The 25,097-nt window shown below is 37.2% G+C and overlaps 1 protein-coding gene, 1 long non-coding RNA gene and 1 pseudogene across 2 annotated transcripts; 2 read left to right on the forward strand and 1 right to left on the reverse strand.

Annotated features, from left to right (window-relative positions):
• Positions 1 to 522: 522 nt before the first annotated feature.
• LOC146164465 (kinesin-like protein KIF6) lies at positions 523 to 4,084 on the reverse strand. Its single transcript, XM_083382057.1, has 3 exons — positions 3,679 to 4,084; positions 1,728 to 2,871; positions 523 to 1,488 (listed from the first exon to the last, which is right to left on the reverse strand). Exons 1-3 carry the CDS (start codon positions 3,980 to 3,982, stop codon positions 1,245 to 1,247), a joined length of 1,692 nt encoding a protein of 563 aa, XP_083238183.1. The 5' UTR covers positions 3,983 to 4,084; the 3' UTR covers positions 523 to 1,244.
• A 5,793-nt stretch (positions 4,085 to 9,877) lies between these two features.
• Positions 9,878 to 12,760, forward strand: LOC146164466 (alpha-(1,3)-fucosyltransferase 7-like; annotated as a pseudogene).
• A 622-nt stretch (positions 12,761 to 13,382) lies between these two features.
• On the forward strand, positions 13,383 to 19,752 carry LOC146164467 (uncharacterized). Its single transcript, XR_014494549.1, has 3 exons — positions 13,383 to 13,485; positions 17,752 to 17,863; positions 18,442 to 19,752. It is a non-coding gene; the product is annotated as an uncharacterized LOC146164467 (long non-coding RNA).
• The last annotated feature ends 5,345 nt before the right edge of the window (positions 19,753 to 25,097 follow it).

Consider the following 25,097-nt stretch of genomic DNA (forward strand, 5'->3'; position numbering starts at 1 on the left):
AATTGCATCTTCGAATTTAAATATTCATGTACATTGGAAGCCCATTCGTGTTTTCCACCGCAAATATATATAACTGCGTAGTGCGTGTATTTGCTAACAAAGTATTATTATTATAGGAAAGGACCGATCAAATCCGTAAAACCTGTAGGCCTTTCCTCTGTGTAGCAGTATAAATTTCGTTCTCGGAAACTTAAGAAATACATAGCATATTTCTGGATAATTAAAAAATTACAGCCATCTTGAAACAAAGCTATGTTTTTTGTCAACTGTTTTTCGTTCATGAGGAACTCACAATGCTTAACAGACAAACTCTATCAGACAGCCACTAGTTAATGCATTAACCAACCGAACAGATTACCCCTGCCCTGCGTCTTGAAGTCAGTCGATTTAGCAATGTGACAGCATACAACCCTAGTGTTAACGCTACCGATGTCAACTGTCAACAACGGTATAGGAAAACGCTTACAGACACGTGAAAGAAAATATATTTGCACGAAGAAGATTATATTCATGTGATAACTATATATAGTCTCGTGGAGGCTTGTGCACATTAATTAAGATTATTGACTATGTGGAATAAATAATTTTTAGTTAGTGTTCTGTTTTTTGAAGTAGAAGTAAATTATTCAAACAAGAAATTGAAACTCATTGGTTATGTTGAGACAGATGCCATTAAAACTGCATTTTTATTTTAGAAAATAATGAATAAAAAACATATCCAAATAAAATATACGCATGTGAGCCTAAAGATACTGCATACAACGAATATGGTGAAGTAAAACAACAGTCTGTAATCTAATCCCGAAATAGGAAACTTCTGGCTACATCAAAACGACATGCTTTCTAATAACGGCCTATAGATCAAATAACAGGCACACAAAACATCGTCAAGTCACTATAATAATTTTGATATAATTAAACGAAATATTACAACATGATATAGTTATTGTGACGCACAACATTCCTAATAGAACACAATTTAGGTAAAATAGAATAGGTATCCTACCACAAATACGCTTGTAGTTTGTAAGTTCAGTTCTTGGAAGGTCAAAGGTAATTTAAAAGAATGAAAAATCTTGTTTCACAAAGACTATAGAAAGAGCATTGCATAATATGCTAAAACAAACCAAAAATCACACCAAAAGAGCGTGTTAGCATATGATAAGTAAAATAAATTTAGTCACTTGATGGGCAAAGTTGTTTAAGGCAGAATAATGTCACGCTGGAATTAGACACCTTTGCGTTCACAAAATCACACAGGCCTTCGATTTTTTGTTGCTGCTGGGTGTTTCGCGCCTTTCCAGCCACACCTGTTGCTTCATCCGTTTGTAGCAGAACTGGACGACGTCCCTTTGAAGACCAACATCCAAGATCGACTGGTCGTCGGTGGCGTTCAAGTACTCCAGCACAAGCCGCTCCAACTCATTTTTTTCGAAATCAGTGGAGGTCGCCGACCCAGTGGGACTCGAGCTCTCTTCGATGCTCCTCCTAGAAAAAATAATTAAATTACAGGTAAAACATTTATTTAAAATCGTTTTTAAGGGTAGTTTTATTGGTACTTTATCACAATTTCTTTCTTCTTTTGATAACATTGCAATGTAGCAGAGGTAATTAGAGGTTAAATCAGTTCTCATATCAAAGGGTTAGTATTGATAGTGTCCAATAATCAATTTTTTTTTAATTTTTAAGAACTGGCATTTCTGTTAAAAGCGGTTAAAGCCACATACTTCAGTTCAGCAATTTCCTTTTTGAGGCGAGCCATGACAAGATCCGAATCCGCCGACTGGTTCGATATCACTTTGTTGTGAATCGAAGCAACCCTCTGCGCAAAACGGCAGGTCGAAATCGTCTCGTCCAAGTTCTCCAAATCGTTGCTTACTGTGGCCACCATGCGGGTGACCGAGTTGCCGCCCAGGCTGTCGCTCAGCACCAAAGTGATAAGACTGCTGCGGAAAGGCACGTGTTGGTAATGGCGCTTGAATTCTGGGTTTGCCAGCTGTTTGTTGCTGAGCGCCTCTATTACTCGCTGCAAGTGATGCAGCGATAAGTTAATGTTTCGCGTCTCGGTTAGAAGGGTTTTGTTTGCTTTGCCCCACTTGCTGACTCGCTCAGAGCCGGCCAGGTCGACTAGGTTGATTTTAGACCTGATCACGCTCGCGTCCTTCAGGCGCTTGTAGGCGACGTGTATAGTAAACACGCAATGTGAACGCGACGAAGCCTCGTTCAGGTGAGTTTCGGCCACTTTTCGCGTTGCGTTCCCGATAGAGAGCAACTCCATAGCGTGCTCGATGCTTCGTGTAGTGTGCAAGGATAAATTGCGAAGGTGCAGCTTCTGGCGGGCGTCCGTCATTGCTGACACGCGCGACAAATCATTTAGCTTTTTCACTTTGCCCGGTCCGCCTTTTCCACTGAGCAGGTCATAGCCGACGTTGTTGTAGATCTCCAGATAGGAAATCTCGACCGAGCGCTGATCCTGCTGGGAGTCCAAAAACGCGAAAACATGGGAAAGGGTGCGCAGTATGATTCCTGCTTCGGGCGACACGTGCATTGCTGATTGAAGTGATACGCTATCCGACTCTTTTTGTTTTTCTGCTGCTTCTGCGTCTTTCAACGCTGGTTGCGATTCCGCTAAAATTTCAACCGCTTCTTCGTTTTCACCTTCCTTCGATTTTTCGTCTTCAATTTTTGTTTTCTCCAATGATGTTTCGCCTTTCTCCTTTTTCTTTGCATTTCTCGTTCTTACGAGTTCTTGTTTTTCGCGTTTAATAGCCTCTTTTACTTTAGACTCCAGATCAAGTTCCGGAGGACCGAGGATCGTGTATGTTTTCCCCGTCGCTGTTTGACCGTAGGCAAATATCGTACCGTTAAACCCTGATGGAAAATTAAATTAAATATACTAAAACAACAAAGTTATATAGCACATTCAAAAGTTTTAGTAATAGGATACATGCGTCATTAATAAGATAAATTTGAGGTTGCAAAAACAAACGCTCGTTAGCTCTAAAAAAATTAAAATAAAAAAACCCAGAAAAATTCAACCACAATATATAGCGCAAGTTAGGATACATAAAAATGGGATCTATAGGGTGGGTTAAGATTCACAACATGTGCAACTTTTGAAACCCAAGCAAACTTTGAGAGTCCATTTTAATTCTATGATATTTTACATTAGATTAGCCATGCGCATTCAAGTCGTAAATTGTTATATTTGGGGACATAAATGTTGGCAAATGTTTTTAGTGATTATAAATTGCCGTTTAGAAATATGTAATGCTTTATTTTATCGAAATCATCTTTTTTACAACATAGCATACAATTTTGTATATTATGTCACTATTTTTCTATTTACAGTTTTAACGCCACCTTTTACAGATTTGTTAACCGCTATCAATCTGTCAATAAATTCTGCCCGAAAACGAAAATTCACACGAGTAAACTTAGCTAAACAGCATTACATCAATGGAGGTCATGTCACCATTAATTGGCAATCAGTATAGACTTTCAACAATGTACATCAAAGCTTGTCATAGCCCCAATAATGAGTATATTTAATAAATGGCCCAAAGATTGGATACTATTAAAGTACGCAAATTCGAATTAAGCGACCTAAATATCTAAATCCACCTGCACTTGTTTGAAACCAAGAAAAATTCCTGAAATTCAAGTGTATCGGCCTACCTTCCAACGCTTGATCGACAACTGGTTTTGCGACCTCGTGGTAAATTTCATGCTGTTCTGTGGGTTGGTCGAAAATTTGATCGAAGGCAAACTTGTAGGTGGGAATGTAAGTATGCTTTTCCACAAACTCGGGCGGCGCATGAAACTTTACAGTGTTGGCGTTCCCGACGTGTTTTACGCCCTTAAAGTGTCCATCATGCTCAATATCGTAATCCACCGCGTTTGGGCTAAGGTTAGGCTTGACCCGTAAAAACACCCTGATGGCTTCGTTGCTTGGTAAAGTTGTTTCCTTTGTCTTTGACATTGTTCAAGTGACGAAATATTTCCTATACCATGGAGTAAACTTGCAATTGCAATTTACACAACACTTGCTCAAATGACATTAGAAATATTAGTGCTTTATGGAGAAACCTTTGTTTTGAAAAATATTGTTTAACTTTAAATAGACTAATTTATTATAAACTATTAAATTAAAAAAGCCCTTTATTCAAATATACTACTTTTTTGCATAGCTATTTTTCTCATCTGGAATTTTAACATTAGTTACCAATTGAAACACAAACAGGTAGACCTACATAAAAAAGACAGACTGAAATACTAAGCACTGTAAGTGATCCTTATTCAATAAAGTCCAAAGACAAAATACTGCCTTTAACAATAAGTTATGGGCAATTTACCATCGCTGGGGCGTGTTAAGCTTTACATCTTTTTCGGGTTTTATCGCAATAAGCGGTCACAATCTCATGATATTTTGGTACACCAGATAATAGCTGTGAAAATACATTCGTTGGTTGTTTTCAATGATTTAACATTTAGAGGTTAAAGTTTCATGCTAAAATTGTTGATATGTGAATTTCAAACTCTTCAGAATGTTACATGATGTTATATAAGCATTGAATATCACTGTGTCCACTCTAGTTTTTTGCTAACATATTTTAGCACACCTAAATTCAGTGGTAAATATTATATATCTGTAAACTTATATAAAACGTCTAACTAAGTGGCCTATCTATTGAGTAACATACATTGAATCCACTTTACGACGAAGACGGCATGGACATGTTCTCAATAAAATTATGATTTGACCAAATACTGAGTCAAAACAACCACCTTGCTAACTGGGTAACAAACAAAGCTGAACCTCGCGAAGAGTCAATAGAAGGCCGTTACTACAACACTCAGAGCGATATACTTACAGAGGCAAACAGAGTTTACCTCACTAGCCTTAGCGTTCATTACGCGTACCATACATAGGACAACAAATATCTAGTCTGGCTGGTGTTTGGCTGAACAATAACCCTTGACAAAACAACTCTATTGTAATCCGATAAGTCATCGAGAGAAAACAAAACTTTTCTTCTTTTGGGCGCCAAATCACGTGCAAAAAAACGACATGTGTAGTGGATAAATGTTTATAAATATAGGCCCAGTCACAACGACTAGCCTTTTAAAAGCAAATGTATAAATGAATCAACAAACTAGGACTTTAACCGACGTTGTTTATCTCGGAAGAAACCTATACAGGTTGCAAATGGGGTCATACGGACAAAAACCTATCTTGACTGTAATCTTTTAAACAAATTACACTTAGATTTAAGTGTTTTCAGCAAATAATTTATGGCCAAGTTTAGTTAGTTTTGACCTATAATTTCTGCTAAAAAAACATTTTGCTTCGTATAATTTAGGTCTATGTTTGCTCATCAACATACTAATTTTATAATTTAACATTTTATTTTTTACAAAATGACTTTACTGTAACGTAATTAGACAATATAAAGGTACTTGCTGACAGCATTGGATACAGAACCTAGCAAATAGCTTTTACAACGACACGCTTTATAAACATGAATGACCGAGAAGATTTTTGAATAGATTGTGGTGTGAGTTTTATAAAAATATTTTGGTTGCGATATGTTTTTATAAGGTGCTATTTCTTTTATATGCGAATGAATAAATAATACGTTTTTTAAACGATGCTTAAAAGAAAACTGCGCTTTACATTGTTATAAAATATACAGAACATCGCTGTTATACAATAATGTATTTCAACGCAAAGAACTTTTACCGAACTTTATGTTTTTCGCAACAAATAGCTGTACAAAAATGGCAATATTCTTGTTCTGAAAACACATACTTGACAATATTAGTAATAACAAACACACAGCCAACATGTTTTCTTAGTGTTTCCTAAACCTCTTTGTGTTTTCCTAAATTATCCAACGGACCACTGTATTATCTTAAGTGGTAGATAAGTACAATGATATCGTTTCGTCTCTAAATTAAATTCGGAAATAACATTTTTATATGTATTATTATACCTTGACATATACAATCGAACTTACTGTTGCGAGAAAACTGAACCAATTGATTATTATGATTTTCTCGCATAACATAAAGATATTAATTCCATTTGTTTCGTTAAACCGTTTAAACCAGGGGTTCTTAACCTTTTTTGTATGTTTACCCTTTATCAGAGATGAATATTAGATTTACCCTCAATATATAAAATGGTGCTCATTTATTAAAAAAACGAAATTAACAAATTAGATCAGTTATATTCAATGCGACGGCTGCCCTTGCTTTTCGGCAATAACAAATAAGATAACTGAGAGACAGCGATGTTTCCAATAAACTAAAAAAAGTGTCAATAATAGTGAAGTATCACGTTACCGACACTAGACCAGCCTTTCTTAACCTGGGGTAAATTTACCCCCAGGGGGTAAATTTCTTTTGTTTAGGGGTAAATCCAAGGATAGGCATTCAAGCAGCTGTCGCACTGAATATAACTGATGTAATTTGCTACTTTCGTTTTTTTTAATAAATGAGCTCCACTTTATATATTTGGGGTAAATTTGATATTCTTCTTTGTTAAAAGGGCAAAACACACAAAAAAGGTTAAGAACCCCCGCACTAGACGACAAAGAATCAATGGGCTACTATAGGCTAGCTTTGACTTAGCAGTTAATCTGAACTAGGAAAGTAAGCTATCAATACCTACAGCTGGCAAAACTTTTCTGTCCCGTCAACTGATGTGAATAATTTGATCGATATCTTATTTACCCCTAAAACGATGAAATTTATCGCCTGAGGTAAATTTACCCCCCAGGTTAAGAAAGGCTGGTTTAGACTTTAGAGTGCTACATTTAAGCTACTTCGGTATATTTGCTAGTCAGCAAAAACTCATTGTTGAGGACCATATTAACTTTGTGCTGCAGCGAGACCAGATAAATTTAACAAGTATTATGTTGAAGAGTTATTTTAAAGTTATTTTTTTGCAAATAGATAAACTCTGAACAGCTAAAATACTTTTTTTCGCTTTTATAACATGAGTTTATTTCAATGATGTTTAAAATTAATGAATAATTATTTGAAACGCTGGCGTACAGTGCTTCTAAAATTGTAGTTATATAAATACAAGACACAATAGCAGTACTAAATAGGGTATTTAACAGTTTTAATGTAATCACTATCGAGTTAAACTTGCCGTAATAGTTTTTGCAAGATAGAATTTTTGCGACGTTGTTCAGGCGAAGTAAGGTATAGCCTTGCTCCCACCTGCTGTGGTATAGTACAAGCAATTTGGTGAAATGTTTTGTGAAATACCCCCACTGTTAATAGATGTTTTGTAACGTTACATTACTGAACGCGGTAGAACCTAACTGAAGACCAATCATAAGTATAGACCAAATACAAAACGCGAAAAAAATATAGGGCTTCAATGAAACAACACAGCGCCATGTCCAGTGTCCACGTTAATTGCCGCGTTGGTACACAGATTCGGTTTACTCAGTATTTGAGAAATATTTTAGGTAGGCCTAGGCCAGTGGTCGGCAAACTGTGGGCCGCGGCAAAAGATGTGGGATAAACAGCCATTTTTATTGGGCCGCAAGCTACTTTTTAATAGCTTAGTTTTATCATGTAGTTGTGTCCGCGTGAATGCTGTACATATGTTATTGTATTTTAAAAGTTGGTAAGAAATTTTATATTGTCTCAGCTCGGTAAAGGCCCGCTTGACAAATGTGGCCCTGTGAGTGTCTGTCGAAGCCAACTTTAACTATATGTAAAGTTAATTTTTTTTCGCGCTATGCGCGTATACTTTATTTTGTGGTATGTTTTACATTTGAAATAGTGGTGTTTTCGGCATCGAGGCGCCGTTTAATATTTCACCATTTCTTGGTGTCCACAGCCTAACGTTGTGTAGACTAAGACTCCCTACAAAATACGCTTTCTACAAACATAGTTAATGTAATTTTTTTATGGGTGGGGAGCTATAGTTCACTTGAGTAGCATTTTTGTAAGCAAGTAAACACTTTTTCTGTATTGACATTTTAAGTTGAAAGCTGTGGTATGTTGAAGGATAGATTAAAGTTTATGTTAAGACTTCTAAATCCCATTTTACGAGGAAAGAGGATACGGTGTGAGAAGTATAATCAAGCGACATTCAGTTTGTTTTAAATAAATGTATATGACATCTGTTGATATCAGGGAGAATAGGTGATTTGTGTCAAGTATGGTATTTCTCTTTGGAAAGCCTAACGTAAAACGATTTTTAGGGTTCGACCTAAAATATGTCTTATTGCATTGCTTATATGAAATCACTAGATGTTTTTATATGCTGATTCGGTTTAAAATAACCTGAGTCCGTTTCTCTAAATGTGCAATATTATCGAGTCCCGAGTCCGGCTGTGACTCTACAGCCAGCATTTCACCCATTTGCGTAACTAAAATATCGTGAATATTAAGCAATCCATTCATAGGTGTGTCAGATTGATCCACTCACAATACATGGTTGGAAAATATTCCACCATTTGCTATTACACTTTTACAATTTAAAGTTTGTTGCCTTATCAGTTTCGAATATGATAATGCACATGCGCACGTCGGACTCATAACTCAGGTAGTTTTACGCAGTCTTTCCCGAGTCCCGAGTCCGACTACGACTCCGCTGTCCTGGTTTAAATGCTAAACTGTGAAATTATGCAAAACATGAATGATATCTGTAGCTTTGATAGCCAAACATTAGTTGGGCAATTTAAACATGTCAATTGGCAGAGCACATTAAAGTTGTTTGTTATGCCACAATTGTGAACTAATATTCAGATCGGTTGCAAACGAATAAGTGTTGAAATATGCAACAAAATTGCCATTCTTTTCGCGTTTGTACTAAAAAAATTTCCTCGAGACTGGGAAAAAACAACAAAAAGTTGTAAAATTCTCGCCAAACACAAAAAAACATTTTCGTTTATATAGTAAAATGAGGTAAAAGCATAAAGGAGAACATGGCCTGGTGACCCCAAGCCCTTGAAAACGACCAATCTGACACACTGTTTAGTATGTGTCGTTTCACATTCGGACTCAGTAACTGAATACGAAAAACGGGAGAAAAGATTCCTATCACTGGGGAAAATTGATAAATTGTTTCACTTCTATAGATTGAAATAAAATAATAATAATATCTGTAAGTCACAGTAAAAGTAATTGTAAAAATAATATTCGGGTTGCCACAACTTGATACATAATATATATTAAAAAGTGCTTTTTATCAGTCAGTTCTTTGCGCCCCCTTGGGGGGCATTCACCCCACTCAATGTGGTTCTTCCCCCAGTTTAAGAAGTCCCTGGCCTAAATGCAGCGGATTGTGTCTTAAATCGGTTAACTAAATGCTTCCCCACCATTAGAGTAACACCTTACAAGCTGTGTGGAAGCGGCATTTAAACGAATTGCGTGGTATAATTTATCGCATTTTTCTGGGTTTTTTTCGTCTTCGAAGACTAAAGTACCAATAAATCTTGCATTTTGCTAAAACTGTATACAATAGAAAAAAAAACTTATAACTTTAAAAGCACTGTCATGTGTTGTTTTAGAAATTGGTTGACTAGTTGAGCAGCATGAAGTTATGCCTTTTTAAACATGAAAGACGCGATCGCGCACGGCCTGTAAGGCTTGCAAGCATCACCTAAATACCCTTGTTCAATTTCACTTTTATTGAATAACGAACTGTCAAGTAGTGATATACCTAACAAATAGCTTATGATTTTTGTATATGTCATATTAATGTGTCATTCGACAGGTGACAACCCAATGGGTAGCCTATAGGTGAAGGATTGTGACGTTTTTGCCGATTGCTAACGATTCCAGAAAAGCGGTAGGCATCAAACGAAGACCAGAACAATTTTTTTTTTTAATATGAAACATTAACATGAATAAATTCATTTTCATCATATTTTTTACTCTGCTTTCGGTCACAATTCTATCGATACTTGTTTTCTGGAAGTTCGGACTAGGAGTCACACAAACTAAAATCCAGACCTCCTATTCTTCGCCGATTTTGAAACACCAAGAACAAACCAGAAACCAATCAAAAGTCGAATTACAGCAATCCCGTGAGCGAAAACGCAAAGTGAGCTCGAAAGTAACTGAAAACGAGACAACAACTGCAACAACAGAACGGGCGCCATCGATGTGGTCGTCCAGATCTAACGTACTTCTAATGTGGGAACATCCCTGGAACATTCCAAGTGAAATACCAGAGGCCGGTCAATATGGAAATTGTACGCTGACGTTCAATCAGTCCAAAATGAACGAGGCGGAAGCTGTGATTTTCCATTATACTTCAGCACCACGCTATTGGCCACATTATAGGTATTATGCTTTGTAACAAAGCATAAGGATAGGCGGTTAGTAGTGTAGCCGCCTAGTGCAAATTGCCAAACTTTAAATAACGTAAGAAGCTATTGGTGCCAGGCATAATGTATAACTTAAATAATGTGTTTCAATTTTAAATGATTGGGATAAAAAAAAAAAAATGTCTAACATCGTAGTTGTGTGCCGTGTCTTCCCGCTACATTGTAAGGGAAACACGCAATAATACCTAAAAGGCAATAATATCTAAAGCAGAATAATCTATAGCACCATATCATTAAGACCAACGACTCAATAAAACCAAATGCATAGCAATAGCTACGACAGAATAAAATCTAAATCGTTTGAATAAAACCTAAACCTGTCGGAATACGTCTTAACTTCATTGGAATAACGCATATGGCCAAAATAACGTATGAAACTGTAGGTAGAGGGTGGGGATGATCGGGGGTTGTCGGTCTAGCATCTGTGTTTATTCCAACTTTAATACTGTTCTTATATAGGACGTATGGCTGGAGTCTATTATAAGCCCGTATTTGTACAAGAATTATTCGACAGAGTGATAATGATGATGCAGCCGCTTAGTAAAATATGCAACGTTGATTGGAAAAGAAGCTGTTGAATAGAAGTCATTAAATGGAAAATTTTTAGTTTTACTTTTTAAAGAACATTAAACGTTTCCAAAAGAGCACTTATAGCATACATAAACTCGGGCAGTGCCAATGTGGCTTTACGATGAAAACCTATATTCACACTTAACTTCCTTGACTATACTAATATTTGGCCAGTTATAGTGGATTATATTGCATACCTTGTTAAAAGACAGCTCGACTTAATTTCCAGGTCGGAAAACCAGCGCTTCGTATGGTATTCGTGGGAAAATCCCTGGGTGGTGCGATGGTTTGAAAACAGGAAACTGACGGAGTTCGACAATTTCTTTAATTGGACGATGACGTATCGACGCAACAGTGACGTGTACGCTCCCTACACGCTAATGAGGGACTTGTACGACTAGCTTCTTAAAGGAAAGGAAGAAGTCGACAAGCTCTATGGCTGCAAAAAGCGGAATGGCGGTAATGCAAGTTGGAGTTGGAGTAGGGAGAATTTTGCCCTAGTCTTTTAAAACTTGCTTATTGTGTTTACCTCATCGCGTTTCTTGCGAAATGAGCTATAGCTGTTGAACTGCGCTGTAGAAAACGCAAGTGTTGGAGGAAAAGATTTAATCTCATGCACACCCTAACACAATTCAATTCAATTGCTGTTTATATAATACAAGAGGACCCGCAACTTCCTGCCATTTACCAGTAAAGACTCACACATCATATGAGGGCTTTTAGTGAATACATAAACACAACTATTGTTATAGGTTTATCCTTACGTAAAACCTACAACACAAAAGGTTTTGAAAATTTTACACCTCAAATCTATAGTTAATATTAATTTTATACAATTGTAATAATAAATATCTAGCTTGGTTGTTTTTTGCATAACCCATAAACGCGAGAAAGTGTATTTTGTGTTGAATTTAAAAGCCTGAGAAGAAACCTTAAAACTAATATATATGTATTTACTTGGAGTTGTTTTTTACAATTAGAATCCGTCTAACAATTGCCATCATTATTATGGCTATACCACCAAATTTATAGTACTGTGGGGATAGCTTACTGAGAGATGTTCGCACCTTTTATAAAGATTAATTTTATCATTACAAAACACCTGTACTACAGGTCCTGTGGCATAAAACATAATTAATCGAAATTTTATTTCCTTGATTTTTAGGCCTGGGTAGTCAGCGAGTGTGAGGGAAAGAAGGGTGCAGTATTACGCATGAATCTGTTCAAAGACTTACAAAAAGTCATTCCAGATATCGATACTTTCGGCAAGTGTTTTGGTGGCAAGTGGCCACATGCCAAGATGGCCCAGCTGGTACGATCCCGCAAGTTCTACTTCGCATTTGAAAATTCCAAGCACTGTCGAGACTATATCACCGAGAAATTATTCCGCAATGATTACATATACGGTTCGGTTCCAGTTGTACGGGGCACACGAAAGGATGATTACCTAACCATCGCGCCACCGCATTCCTTTGTACACGCCGAAGATTTGGAAACACCAGATGAGTTGACCCGACCTTTGGTACCTGAATTCGAACAACACTGCGTACAAGGAGTATTTCAAATGGCGCGAGGATCCAAACAAATTTTGGGATGATTTGCGTTCCGAAGTTGAAGCCGCTAATCCTCAAATTCAGACTGTGACGGATAATTCTCACTTTATCAAAAAGCTATGTGAAATGGTGCATCAAGATTTGCCACCGAAAGTGATTCCTTCCATAGCAAAGGCGTTCTTTGATGAAGAGGACATTTGTCAAGCAAACTGACCATCTCTGACAAACTCTCTCCGTCAGAAATAAAATGTAGTATTGTTTTTCAAATCGTATATATCCAAAAACAGTCAATTAAATCAACTATTTCAATTTCAAAATCATGCAAGCTCGGCAATGATCTTGACTGCAGCGCCGTTTTTTAAATTGGTTATGTCCACTGTTTTTCCTAATTATGTTGAAACAAAAATGAGACAATATAAATAAGGTTGTTAATGTATTCGCGCTCTACAATCAACAAGTATTCCTTGTCAGCGCCCTTCTTAGTAATGACGTGTTACTTTTATCAAAAAATAAGCATAACACGAACCAGATTAGAATCCCCCCTCACTTGAAACTCGCATCAGCATTATGTCAAATTCATATGATTCCTCTTTGAGGCTTTGCGTAAATACCAAAAATGATTCAGGGTTTACCATTTATGTAGTTGACCTTTTCTTCTAAAGCAAATTCTGTCTACTCTATTCCAAACGTTTTCAAACGTGTAAACGTAGAGGTTGACTTCGGGGTCATGCAAACCATCATATGTGTGATACAAATTAGGACTATAAGCGCATTTGTACAAAATTTCTGTAACTATTTAAAACCAACGGTTTTGCTGTCACAAACCTACTGGTGCGCATCCATGTGCATCGAAGTGTTCATATTGCTTTGTTTCATAGTTCACCCGCTTCGTCAACAGTCACCGAAGCACAGCGGTGAACTTACGAAAAAAAGCCCGTTTTGACTTCGGTGAAATTATAATTTTGTATCCCAGGATATAATCTCGCCCGATCGATTAGGTAAGTGTAAATCAGCGACGCATATCACAAAAAGTGATAAATGCTAGGGTTGTGCACAGGGTTGCCAGATGGCCTAAAATTCGGATAAAAACCGATAAGTTGAACATTAAATGAAGTAAAACCATGGGCTCATGAGGCCTCCAAACTTTGTTTATACCAATTTTAACAACGTAAATCCCTAGATTATTCGCGCTTAGCGAGATTTTGATGCGTAATTCAACAGTAATTCTAAAATTTTTATTTTTTTTAATAAATTAAAAAATATTAGCATTGTCTTAAAAATATTTTGGTTGCAAGAAAGGCATACATATGTAAGAATAAGTATAATAATGATACTTAAGTAACTTGACCCACCCCAACGCTAACTCTCACCCTAACCCAAATAATGTTAGCAATATAACTTCCGGATGGAATGTAGTAGGATTCTAGACCAGTGCCCAATTTTTTTGCAACACTGAAAAAAGTTGTCAAAATTGAAATTACAAGAAAGAAACAATTATTGGAGAACAATTTTAATGGTGCTGGTCTAGAATCCTACCTCTACTTGACCCATGCACACCCTAACTCAAATATTGTGCGTTGATTTAATAACCGTGGCAGGTTTCTAGACCAGTACCAATTTAATAATTATATTTGACCCACCCAAATGCTAACTTTTACTCCTAGCCCAATTAATGTATAGAAATGCAAATCCTTGACGAAAATGCTTCTATTGTGAATCATACAATTATCATTCAAGCTTAATTTAAGGCCCAATATTTTTTGTTAACCTACGCAGGCTTGGGAGTTTAATATTCTTTATTATGATTTGTTTCAAGATTGTATACCAATATATAAATAATCCCTTGTGAATTGTGACACAGTCATGATTACATGGTTTAAGTTTTTAAAACATGTCCTTTGAACTCTTTGTGCGTCAACCCTTAATTGCACACCTTGACACCATAAAGTTTGTTTCTGTACAATTAGAAGGTTTCTTGTTAATTATATATCCAAATATAGGAAACAAAACCCAAGACTAAAAAGATTGAATGTAAATGCCCGTTCACACTACAGCTGCACTGAGCAAAGCGTAACTTGCATTTAAATTCTATATGGCAAGCATTTCACGCTTTCCTAAACTCAAGCCCCGTGCCGCTGGGAAAAAATACGCTTTGGAGCGATTTTCACGCTTTGCTAAAATTATTCCCAGTGCAGCTATAGAAAAACATTACATTTTTGAGCGATTTTTTATGCCCAGTGCAGCTGTAGTGAAAACAATTTCATGCTCAGCTCAGTGCTGTAGTGTAAATGGGCCTCAAGAGAGTGCCATCCATACACACCTGTGACTGCCGGTCTCCATTTCATGACACTTTTTGCTGAGACTTGGTGTGTGCAGAGCCAAACTTTTAGGTGTGCAACCATGGTTTTATGTACACCAAAGATTCAAAATCTACAATAACTCACTTTTAAAAAAATTAAGGTTTTCAAATTACTCATTCATATTTGCACACAATTCCAAATATTTGAATATTGATCCTGGCATACCCCGCAACTTTAATGCAGGACTAATATTCTATTGTAAAGATACGTAAATAGTAGCCTAGTATGTAAAATGCATCACTGCTTGTAATTGACTCTCACATTGCGTTATAACTTACCAACATTTAACTGCAATTAGCTATAAATTATGCTGAAACTGTTATATGGTCGTTGGATAGTTCAGGAACCTGGGAAACTATTTTGCTTGAAGTAATGGTGACATTATTGAGTATATAAAATATCCTGTATCAGTAGTAGAATGTTATATGTAGAACTATGTTGAAAATATATTAAAAAACTTTCAAAATGATACCTACTTCTGCATGCGCTTTGATTTAAGTATTATAATGATATATGAAGAATCAAACATCCCTACCGATATCCAATGTTTGAAATCTGGGTTCTTAGGATTTTATCGAAGACTTGTATTTCTATGCCTGAAAATATTTTATTATCTACAACTACAACCACATGTCTTTTCAATGTATTGTGCTGTAACATTACAAAACAAACCTATTCTTTATTACTAGGGCGGTTATTTTTTTTTTAAATGTTAAATTTTAACCTTAAAAATTGAAATTTTGACAAATTTTAACCAAAAAAATATTTTTATTTTTACAAAATGTTGATCTATATCAATACATTGATTTGAACAACATATTATTGTTTGAAGTACTGCATTAGTATCTTGGCGACGACAACCACTTGTTTTAGATGTTTTACTGACTATACCGATTGACAACAAATCAGTTATTTTTCGATTTTATGCGAAACTCATGCAAATGATTAGTTAATATATTTGTCATTTTGAAAAAGACGAACAACTATAAAAATCCCAAAGAAAAACAAGTCGCTTGTTTATTAAAAAAATGTTGTGTAAACAGTTGAAATAAAAGGTAAAAATATTTGCAAAAAATTGAGACAGACCTATTTATTGAAATAGGACATGGAATAATTGCACATGTCAAGCGAAAAAACGGCAAATTCTGTTCAATATAATTGTCCAAATCAGAGATAAATAACTATAAAAGCAAAACCAAGTTCAGGCTGCATTTTTTATGAACTTGTTTCAGTATTTTTTATTTTTTTGCAAATTCCTTGCCAATATTCTATACTGCTAATAAGATAACCATATGTTATGATTTGATTCAAACCACTGTCAATAACCCCACCCATGCCCCCATTCTAATCGTGCTTCTAACCTTAGCATTAGCAATTCTAGCTACAAAGCTTTCCTAACATTGCCCACCCTATCTTTGAGTGTAATCTCACCATGGACCATGGCGTTTCTCTGAAATTTTAGTTTTTAGTTTTAATTTTTTTAGTTTTTAAACCACATTTTAGTTTTTAAACCACTAAACCACTGATATCTAGGGCTAATATTTTTTGACGTAAAAAATGAGAAATTTTAATGTAAAAAATTGAAATTTCGACTTGAAAATTTTTACCTATTAGAAATACATATTGATTTAAACAACACATTGTTGTTTGAAGTACTGCATAATTGTCTCGGCGTCGTCAATCACACGTTTTTGATGTTTATTTACTACCGGTTAAAGACAAATTTGTTATTTTTCGGATTTATGCAAAACTAGTTAAAAAATGCTTATAGTTGATATTTTTATCATTTAAAAAAGAAAAAACAACTGCCAAAGAAAAACAAACCGCTGTTTTTTTTAGAAAAATGTGTAAACAGTTCAAATACAAGGTAAAACAAGATATGTCCCGAAAATAAATTTTCGGCCCATATCATAATTGCAGAAAATTACCTAGCATATTATCGAAATAGGAAACGGGAAAACTGCAAATCATAAGGGAAAAAAGTTCAAGCTGAACCTTATGCGATAAACTAGATCTGGGTGGTTAAGTCTGCCGGCTCGCATATACCGTAATATTGCTCTAATCAGATATAATACAGTCAAAATGTCATTAAATATAATTCAGAACTGATTTTTTATAATAAAATCTTAACTTAAAATAATTTTAACCTAGCATGTAAATTTTGACAAAATTTTTACTTTTTTTGACAAGTATAATCGCCCTCTTGATAACCAATTAAACTTATCATTTTTTAGCCCATAAATCCATGTGAAAAACATTGATAAAAATCTCCATTTATGTTGTAAATAGTAACTTAAAGATATTATGTCAAAGTTTGTTTGTTTTTAAAAACTACTTACTTATCATAAATAAACAACTCTCCTGCATTATATATATTTTTCCACTAATCATTGACGAACAGCCGCCAGTATTGCCCATGTCATTATACATTTATTATATAGTAAACAAAATTGTAAGTATTTGCTCCACTGCTCCAGATCAATCTTATTTGTCACCCCTTAGTGGATTAGTATAAGGTACCGTGTATAGCAATCCAAAAAGCTCTTACTTTTGACTACTTCTGAATATAGTACTTCAACTTCTTAGGTAGTTGCACTATGCAACTTGTTATTTTTTTTAAAGCTTTGATTTTATATACAGGACATAGTATATATGCATTTTATTTTAAACTTAAAACCCAGCCAGAATTTAGTTTAGTTTAGTAAGCCTGTTTTAAGCTGGTTGTCAATATGATAAATAAAACTTCAGTTTTATGATATTTATAAGTGAAGGAAGGTGGTTTAGTTAAGCATAACAATTACCACTTAAAACTCCTATAAATTGTTTTTTATTTATTATTGGAGACTATTCCTGTGTAATTTTTGTAATTCACGTTATATGTAAAAAAATATTATTACATTTCAGAGAAAACAATATGTATTAACCTGTTGATGGTATTATATACATGACTTTGTTTTGGAACAAAATCAGATCAGACCAACAAAAAGTTTTTTGAGCGTTTTATTTATCCTAACAGGTAATATTTTGATATTAAAACTGCTTGACTTTTAGTAAAGTTAATTTTTTCCCCATATATTTGTTTTGCATGGTGGGGACTCTAAATTTAGTGATTTTTTAAACAAAAACTTTAAATACTATTTGCACAACATGTTTTTTTCAAATAATATGCCAGTTCAAGGTAGACTGTAATAGAGCAGTGTTTTTTAACCATTTTTTTTTGCATCAACCCCAATAATAAATGTAAATGCAACAGCAAAGTTTTGGCGAACGAATTATCTTTACTGAAATTGAACAAAACATAAGACAAATAGCATAAATGAAGTTGAATTCCACCAATGTGGGCCGTGTGTTGTATTTTCTCCAAAGTATTTTCAAATTTTAAAGAAACCTTGCTTTGTGCTATTTGCAATTCAAGTCTAACTTGTGAAGGCAACCAAACCAAATCAAATTGTGACCCAATTCAGGCACGATACATAGGTTGAGAAACACTAATATGGAGCGAATGACTTTTACATTTGTATTTTCTTGGTCACCTATGCATTAATTAATATAGTTTAAATTTAATAGTCAGAAAACTACAACTTTGTTTTATAGAAAAGTGTCAACTGTTTTCAAAGATCTACAAATGTGGCAATTTGCTTGCTTAATGCTTTGATGATCATCACAATCGCAATATCAGCAACTTTCATCAGCTTCATCAATCATTCATGAAAACTTGCTCTGGGAAAGGACATAAAATATGATCTCTTAAAAACTTTTCTTTACAGAATGTCACGCATGAACTACCTTACAGGTCAAATTTAAGCCATACCCCCGACCTATTTTAAATATTAAAAAAATGCAGAAATAATCTCTTTTGGAAATCTTTTTATTATATATTTTTATTTGGTCAATGGCTAGTGCCAGTGGGAAATGATGTCTGATTATATTGGCTTGAGGCAATAACATATAGCAATTGGTATATCTGTAGGTTGGTCGATGCTAATGCATTTCCAAATTAATATAGAAATAGTTTTTCTATCTTAAAAGGTCATTTCTTTTAAAACAGTATAGGTTAATAATAGAAAATTGCCTTTGAACATTTGATAATTTGTTTGTTTAGCAAAATAATGATGTCTTTTGGTATCCGTTTAGATCGAGATCTTTTTTTTTAAATTAGGTACTGGTATTGGGATAAAAAATATCCCGTGATACACCCCTAGACGTGAAAATTAAAGCATTTTGTAAAGGTTACGCCAAATTACTTAATTTTTTTTTTCGAATTGAAAAACATATTGAATAGAATTTTTTGTGTTTTGACCAAATTGTGTGGCCAGGTGGCTTGTTCCGCTCTAAACATAACGTAGAGCGGTGGTTCTTAACCACAGGGTTTGACGTAGAAGTATGTAGCCTTGATTTTAGCACATTTGCACACGAGTTTAGTTGGCTTCAGCACGATCCCTGTTTAATGTAATTTAGTTTGTTCTGTGACCCTCAACAAACGAAAAAAACGCTTTAAACTCGTATCTTATCGCATTCTTAACCCTACTTGACGACAAATAGTTCAGCGACCAAAATACACTGCTAATCGTCCCGCTCCCTGTCCCAGCTAGTTTAGTTGTTACAGCTGCGATTTAAAATATATTCGGATCGGATTATGTCGCACTCGATTTTATTAGGTGTAGAATTTATTGAAATAAAGAGTCATGGAAAATAATACAATGTAATTGGGGTGGCTGCCCCCTTGACCTTGTTACCGGGATACCTAAGTGAAATGTAATTTTATAAAACTTGAGTCAATCAAAAACAGAAAAACTTTTTGACATACATAAAAAATTATACAAATTACAAAGGGGTAAGAACCCAAAATTGATTTGCAGTAAAGTTGCATGAAATGCTTGCCTGAAACTGAGATATGTGAAGTAACTAACAATAAACGTCGTCAAGTTCGTTTACTATAGCTTTAATCAACAATTTACAACATAGAGTGCTGTAACAAAAAGAACGTTATTAGTAACGAATATAAAAGAGTACCCAATAAGAGAAACTGACAAAGACTGACGAAGCACAGTAAAGCTACACGAGTTATAAAGGGAAGGGAAGAATGTAACAAGACGCGGGACGTATAATGATAATTACGGAGAGAGGCAAGGAAAAGAAAGGAGAAACGCACAGAAGCAGATAGCATAGAAATCAGAGTCAACAATAGAAACATAAATCATTACATTCATCCCTTCTAGATAAAAGACCCTTCAGACAGTCCAGTCTCCGTAGCGGACAGGAGCCCGACGTTCACGACCCGATCGTCGGATGTCGGGGAGAGGTACTTCGTCTCCAGGAGATGGGGCGGGTTCAGAGGTCGGTTCATCTTCAACCGGTGCCTCGCCTTCAGAGGTCCGAGAGGTTTCGGCGTCGCGAGCGTCGTTCGTCGTTTCGGCGTCGCGAGGGGGAAAAGCGTCATGGAGCGACTCAGGAGAACCAGGACACGGAGCGAGGTCGGATGTAGAGACTGTACTTTCGCGCCCATCAGAAAACCGAACATGGGCGTAGGATGGATTCGCGTCGAGCAATGTGACAGGGTCACACAGGGGCTCTCCCTTGGTTCGAACAAACCTACGTAAAAGAACAACACCTCGATTAAGTAGCCACGAAGGCATAGCGGTTCCGGTTAAAGCTCGTCTCGGGAAACGGAGGAATCTTTCATGGGGTGTTTCATTAGTCGCCGTACAGAGGAGTGAACGAATAGCGTGAAGAGCCTCTGGCAACACTTCCTCCCAGCGGTTGCCTGACAGACCACGACTGTGAAGGAGAAGTTTAATAGTTCTCCAAACCGTTTGGTTTGTCTTTTCGCACTGACCATTACCTTGTGGATGATAGGGTGTCGATTTACTCGTTGCAATGCCCCGAGTAGTAAGAAACTGACGAGTTTCTTTGCTGATAAAAGAGGTCCCACGATCACTGTGAATATATTCGGGAAAACCAAATAAACAGAAGAGGACGGAGAGACACTCGATGACGGAGCGGGACGTCATGTCTCTGCAAGGAAAAACAAACGGATATCGACTATACTCATCAACTAGCACTAGAAGGTACGGATTCGGTCCCTGTACAGGACCCTTGAAGTCCATGCTCAGTCGCTCCCACGATCTCGTTGCTTTTACCAGATCCCGAGGTTCCGGTCTGTAGAAACGTGGTTTTAGTTCGGCGCATGAGCGACAGTTCCGCCCGACGGCTTTGGTTTCCTCGGGAGTGAACGGTAGGTTCTTACTTTTTATGAAGTGATACATACGGGCGTATCCCGGATGTCCCATCGCTTTATGCAACTCCTCAAGATTTCGCGTAGAACCTGTGAAAGCACATACCCGTGATAGAGCGTCGGGGACCACGTTTTGAACACCAGGGCGATGACGGATATCGTAAGAATATTGACCCAACTCTAGCCTCCACGAAGTGATCTTGGCGTTTTTAATTTTACCTCGATTGGTTCGGTCGAACATATAGGACACAGACTTTTGATCGGTGATGAGAGTAAAACTACGGCCCTTTAGGAAGTGAGCCCACTTGCGGACTGCTTCGACAATGGCGGTCGCTTCCTTCTCAATAGCAGGATAGTTCCGCTCATACTTGCTAAGAGTACGTGACATAAAAGCTACAGGGCGCCCGTTCTGGGATAAAACTGCAGCAATAGCGAAGTCGGAAGCATCGGTTTCCACCTCGAAGGGAACGCCGTCGCGAATAGCCCCAAGAGTTATCCTTTCGAGCTCAGTCTTTAAATCACGGAAGGAACGGACGGCCGTCTCATTCAGAGGAAAACGATTTGCAGTGAGCAACGGCTGTACGCGACGAGAAAAGTCCTTGATCCACTTAGCGTAGTAGGAGAACATCCCCAAGACGCGTTTCAAGGCTTTGGGTGACGTGGGTGGCGAGAGCTCGAGAAGAGGCTGTAGACGTTGAGGATCCGGCTGTATTTTGTTTTGACTAATCCGGTATCCCAGGAAATCTAAAGAAGTACGGCGAATCATTGACTTCTCTTCATTAAGAGTGAGATTCTGCCGAGCAGCAGCTTGAAGTAGAGCTCGAAGGTTGCTGTCATGTTCCTCCAAAGTCGAACCCGTTACAGTTATGTCGTCGAGATAGGCATAGACCTTTTTCAGCTTATTAGCTTCAATAAACTCGTCAATAGCGCGCTGAAACGCGGCGACCCCATTAGTGACGCCGAACGGCAGGCGTTTGTATTGATACAGTTTTCCGCCAGCCTCAAAAGCCGTGTAGTGTCGCTCCCCAGGTAACAACGGAACTTGATGATAAGCGGAACGCAGGTCGAGCGAACTAAAGAACTTATCTTGAGCGACCTTGTTTACTATTTCCTCAATTTTCGGCAATGGATAGGCGTCCAACTGGGTGAATCGGTTTATGGTGAGAGAGTAGTCGACAACCAGTCTCTTCTTGTTACCACGAGAGACCACTAGTACAGGAGCTCTCCAAGGAGAACGAGCAGGTTCTATAATATCAGACTCCAAGAGACGCCGGATCTCATCATTGATAAACTTCCAGTCTTCTTTACTATATCGACGAGAGCGTGCAGCTATGGGAGTACAACCTGGAAGCAAAAACTCAAATAGGCGAGGGGGGTTTAAGTCAGCGACGGCCAAAGAAAGGTGGGAGAAATCATTGAATCCAATTTTCAGGGGTGCTTCCGGTCCACCCAGGAAGAAACTAACCTCGACATGTTTCTTCAGAAAGTCCTGACCAAGAACAACGTCAGCACAAAGGTCATCTAAAACACCAAAGGTTAGGATGTATGATCGACCTAGTAGGGCTATGGTAGCGGTGGTTCTTCCCGAAGTAGCGATAGAGAGACGGGAGGAGGCCATGGAAACGGAGGAGTGGGGTCCGAAGGTCTTCAGACGAAGCTTGGTGGCTAACCTTTTGTTGACAAAGTTTTCGGAAGCCCCGGAGTCGATCAAAACTTGGACCGGAGTGGATTGTAAAGTCGCATCGACTAACGCAGGACCCAGACAGGAAGGAGCACCGGCCAGAAACGAGGGCGGAAGATGACCAGAAATCATGGAAGAACCAACGGCGGTCGGAGACGCGGGTCGTGAATTCACCCGGCGGGAGGAATACGAAGAACGACTCTGGCAGACTCGTGAAAAGTGTCCCTTTTTTCCACATTGGTAACAAGTAGCGTTACGGGCAGGACAGGTCGCGCGGCTGCTGTGCTGTCCACCACCGCAGAAATAGCACAAGTTACCTTTGGCTTTTAAGCTTCTGTCAGCCGTTGCCAGAGAAATAGACTCGGAAGCAGCGGCGGAACTTCCATTCCCGTCGCTTTCCAGCTCTTTAAAGGCGGGAACAGACGCCATAGAAGGAATTGTCTTGCCCATCAAAACAGACTGCTGCTGCGCTTTGGACAGGCTTTCAGCAAGCTGAGAAGCCTTAGTTAAATCAAGATCTTCTATTTCCAAGAGACGTTGACGGATGAACGGAGCCGAAAGACCGTTTATAAACGCATCTCTGGTAAGATCGTCTTTGTATTGATGAGCCGATACTGGAAGAAAAGTACAATCCTTCGCTAAAAGTTTAAGTTCCCGCAAATACTCCGCGAGTGTCTCGTCGGGGCCTTGATGACGACTTACAAGTAGATAGCGAGCGAATACGTTATTTTTCTTCTTCACGTACATTTGTTTTAATGTACTGACGATTTCTTCGAAGGAGTCAACATCCTCTACATAAGAGAATATATCCGGAGATAAACAGTTGACTATGAAGCGCTTCCTGTTTGCAGCGGAAGTGGTGTTATCGCCTTCGTCGAGATGGTCGATAAAGTCGTTAACGGAGCGTAACCAATACGCGAAGTGTCGAGCAGCATTAGGAGCTTCGGGCTCGATCGTCAAAGTTTTAGGCCGCAAAAGTTGTCGGTTTTCCATCATGGAAAATGTTGTTGATTAAATTGAAGTAACTAACAATAAACGTCGTCAAGTTCGTTTACTATAGCTTTAATCAACAATTTACAACATAGAGTGCTGTAACAAAAAGAACGTTATTAGTAACGAATATAAAAGAGTACCCAATAAGAGAAACTGACAAAGACTGACGAAGCACAGTAAAGCTACACGAGTTATAAAGGGAAGGGAAGAATGTAACAAGACGCGGGACGTATAATGATAATTACGGAGAGAGGCAAGGAAAAGAAAGGAGAAACGCACAGAAGCAGATAGCATAGAAATCAGAGTCAACAATAGAAACATAAATCATTACAATATGTTAACTAGATGTGATTTCGCAAAATAAAGAATTTACCTGATGTACACAAAAAAAGGCACTAATGTGCATTAAATGTGCCCTATTTGAGAACCTGGTGTATTTTGATATGACCAGGATGTGCTTCTAATGTACACTGGTCATCCAAAGCAATTATGTGCATTGTGTACCTTGGTAAAAACTAAAAATAACAGCAAATGATTCTTGTCACATATACATGCAAATTAGTCTACCCAACAAAAGAAGAGGTGTTTCAGGATGATGTCTGCTCGGATTTATTTGACCATTGCATTTAAAAAATCATTTAGATGTCAATATTATAGGAAGGCATAGTAAATTTCCAATATATATCTAACTAGTAAATGGCTTTGAGTTTATTACTCCATCCTAAATTTTTATACCCCATGGGGATTATTTTGTGCACCTAAATAGCGGCATCCTACTCTTGAACATTGTATTGTCATATTTTGTATATGTGATGTGGACTGGTGTACTGTTTTGGAACATGGTTGGGGTTTTAGTTTTGGGCCTTTTCCAAAGTCATTCCACTGACTTAATGTGAGGTAAAATGTTGCCTCAATAGAGATTTAATATGAATTGTGGCCTTTCTGGCAAATATATTCTCAGAATTCTGGCTTAAATGTTTGTCTGTCAATAAATATGGAATGCAGGCAGAAACCCAAGGACCCTTTCACTGTATTCAAGCTTTAGTTGAACCCTGTAATATTCCAATACCCAGCTACTGAACTGTCAAGTCATGGATCTGTTTAACAAGTAGACTCTGGTTTCACCCCACGCCTTCCATTTTCTGCATGATATTATTCACATATGGATAAATAATAATACCTAAAATTAGGAAATTTGTATATATAACATTAATAATTTTTGGTAAAAGTCTGATTGCTGGATAAGTTGGGTTGCTTAAAGTAATATGACTCTGTAACGTACTAGAATAAAAAAATAACCCCTCTGGTACTAGTTATATTCTTTTGTAGAAATATTTTGAA

This window comes from Ascidiella aspersa, chromosome 2 (assembly GCF_963924565.1).
Source record: "Ascidiella aspersa chromosome 2, kaAscAspe10.2, whole genome shotgun sequence".
NCBI lineage: Eukaryota > Metazoa > Chordata > Ascidiacea > Phlebobranchia > Ascidiidae > Ascidiella > Ascidiella aspersa.